The sequence below is a fragment of the Bidens hawaiensis genome, unplaced genomic scaffold (genome assembly GCF_021521415.1).
Source record: "Bidens hawaiensis isolate Kalapana, Puna unplaced genomic scaffold, B.hawaiensis_p1.1 tig00004525_1, whole genome shotgun sequence".
Lineage (NCBI taxonomy): Eukaryota > Viridiplantae > Streptophyta > Magnoliopsida > Asterales > Asteraceae > Bidens > Bidens hawaiensis.
In genome coordinates, this window is record NW_027491273.1 from 488,163 (window position 1) to 491,151 (window position 2,989).

The 2,989-nt window shown below is 43.8% G+C and overlaps 1 protein-coding gene across 1 annotated transcript; it reads left to right on the forward strand.

The window, feature by feature from the left end:
* The first annotated feature begins 367 nt into the window (after positions 1-367).
* LOC143626790 (auxin response factor 18-like) lies at positions 368-2,647 on the forward strand. Its single transcript, XM_077096759.1, has 3 exons — positions 368-1,471; positions 1,551-2,311; positions 2,392-2,647. The coding sequence occupies exons 1-3, from the start codon at positions 368-370 to the stop codon at positions 2,471-2,473; spliced, it is 1,947 nt and encodes a 648-aa protein (XP_076952874.1). The 3' UTR covers positions 2,474-2,647.
* Positions 2,648-2,989: the final 342 nt, after the last annotated feature.

Consider the following 2,989-nt stretch of genomic DNA (forward strand, 5'->3'; position numbering starts at 1 on the left):
TATGCTGGCTTCTGAAGACACACCACAGTTTCTTCAGATCCGAAGAAAAAGGTAACAAAATTTAATTTTATTATATTATTATATTACACTATGTATTACTACCACTAGTGATTCATTACTTTATATATATATATATATATATATATATATTTATTTATAGATACATACATATATATATGCTCATGCAATTTTTAGAGTGTATCCAGAATTCTTTGGATTTATTTAGTTATTATTTTAAAAAGGTATAAGTGATATTGGATATAATATCAGCTTTAATAAATTGTTTTGGGGGTTATGAATATTGAATAATAATATGTTGTTTGTTTTTTTTGTTATCTATAGATTATTATTTTTGGGAAGCAAAAGTATGATTACTTTTATGGAGTCTAAAGAGAAAGTGAGTGTAACGGAAAGATGTTTAGACTCGCAGTTATGGCATGCGTGTGCCGGCAGCATGATTCAAATGCTGCCGGTTAACTCGTATGTTTATTATTTCCCGCAAGGTCATGCAGAGCATGCGGGGAATAATAATGTTGACTTTCGGGATGGGGTGGGTGGAAGGGTTCCCGCGTGGGTCCCGTGTCGGGTTGTGGGAGTTAAGTTCCTGGCGGATGCGGATAGCGATGAGGTGTACGCGAAAATTCGGTTGGTATCGGTTAGTGGTTCGGGCGAGTTTAGTTCGTTAGAAGACGAGGATACGGGTTTGGATTCGGATGGGTCGGTTTCGGTTAAACCGACGTCGTTTGCGAAGACGTTGACGCAATCGGATGCGAATAACGGTGGCGGGTTTTCGGTTCCGCGGTATTGCGCGGAGACGATATTTCCGCGGCTTGATTACTCGGCCGACCCGCCGGTTCAGACGATTTTGGCGAAAGACGTGCACGGCGACACGTGGAAGTTTCGCCACATATACCGCGGGACTCCGCGGCGGCATTTGCTTACGACCGGGTGGAGTTCGTTTGTGAATCATAAGAAGCTTGTCGCGGGCGACTCGATTGTGTTTTTAAGAGCGGAGAATGGGGATTTGTGTGTCGGGATCCGACGCGCCAAACGGGGAATTGGTGGCGGGCCAGACACGTCGTCCGGGTGGAACCCGGGTGGGAGGAACTATGTCGGCCCGTATGGCGGGTATTCCCCGTTTGTGAGAAATAATAGTAATGGGAATGCGGGTGGGCATTTGGTGGAAAAGGGGAAAGTGGAACCTGATTCGGTGATGCAAGCGGTTAAACAGGCGACGAGTGGACACCCGTTTGAAGTCGTGTTTTACCCACGGGCTAGCACGCCCGAGTTTTGTGTGAAGGCGTCGCTTGTGAAGAACGCAATGCAGATTCGGTGGTTGCCTGGGATGAGGTTTAAGATGCCGTTTGAAACCGAGGATTCTTCGCGGATCAGTTGGTTCATGGGGACTATTTCTTCGGTTCAAGTGGCCGACCCGATTCGTTGGCCCGATTCGCCCTGGAGGCTTTTACAGGTACTACTTGAACCCGAATACTTTTCCGTTAACATAACTATGTGCATAACTGCATATTAACATTTTTTCGGTTATTTAGGTAATGTGGGATGAGCCCGATTTGCTTCAAAACGTGAAACGGGTCAACCCGTGGCTCGTGGAATTAGTATCGACAATGCCCGCGATTCATGTGTCGCCTTTCTCACCGCCCCGAAAGAAATGTAGACCGTCCCAGCACCCGGATTACCCTATGGAATCCCAAATCCCGATCCCGATACCCGCATTGTGCGGTCCCCACTCGCATCTCTTTGGCGGGCCCACCACCGGACCGTTCGGGTACCAACTCCCCGAGAATTTAAACGTTCATCATCCTGCGAGCATGCAGGGAGCCAGGCACACCCGTTATGGTTTATCTCTTTCAGATATCCAACTCAATTCAGGTTTTTACCCGTCCCATTCCAACCCGTCGGTCAACAAACCGGCCCAGAGCGAGCCCGTTTCGTGTTTCTTAACCATCGGGAACTCAACAACGCCATCGAAAGAGCCCGAAACCCCTAAATCCCGGTTTTTACTCTTTGGTCAGCCAATTCTTACTGAGCAACAAATATCTCAAACCGCAAATGCCTCTGGGTCTGGGTCGGGCCGAGAAAAGGACTTGAACCTAGAGACGGGCCATTGTAAGGTTTTCATGGAATCAGAAGACGTAGGTCGAACACTCGATCTCTCTTTACTCGATTCCTACGAAGAACTATGCAAGAAACTAGCTAACATGTTCAAAACCGAAAGCACGATAATGCTGAACCGTGTTCAATATTGGGATGTAACGGGAACCCGAAAGCAGATTGGGGACGAACCGTTTGGGTAAGACCTAAATTCGCATTTCTGTTTGTAAATTCGAATATTGTTTTCGTTGCAACCTAATTTGGTTCGTTTTTATGCAGCGAGTTCACGAAAATGGCTAGACGGTTAACGATTCTAACGGATTCCAACGGCGATAACAACGTTCCGGGTGTGGATTCTTAGATAAAAATTGTATGGAAACTATGGTTTTGTTTTTGGTTTTGGGTTACATATGTTTTGTTTTAAGTTTTTGACACTAAGTTGAATGAAAGTGAGTATTTTAATTTGTAGCAATCTAGTGACTTATGTTATATGTGTAAATATAAGTTTATATAATATTTGACTGGGAAGTCATCTGTCACTATTACAAGTAACTAAGGTTGTTGAGTAAAAGTTTATAAAAAAAGTGGGTATTTCGTGCACGCTTGGGGAAAGCAAGAAAAAGCCAAAAAGGAATATCATAGTAATAAATAAGTAGTCAGACAAATTGACTAATCATAAGTTAACTGGTTTAGTTTTGGGTCTGGCTGAGTTAACTTATTTAACCTCTTTTGGTAAAACGGACTGTGTTTGGGTTAATATTTTAGCTTCTTAGGTTGTTTAATATTAGGTCGTGGTACTTATTTAATCTAGTTGGTAAAATACCTTGTGTTTAGGTTAAGCACTGCTTAATGATTGGGTCGTGCTCGTTTCACGTAT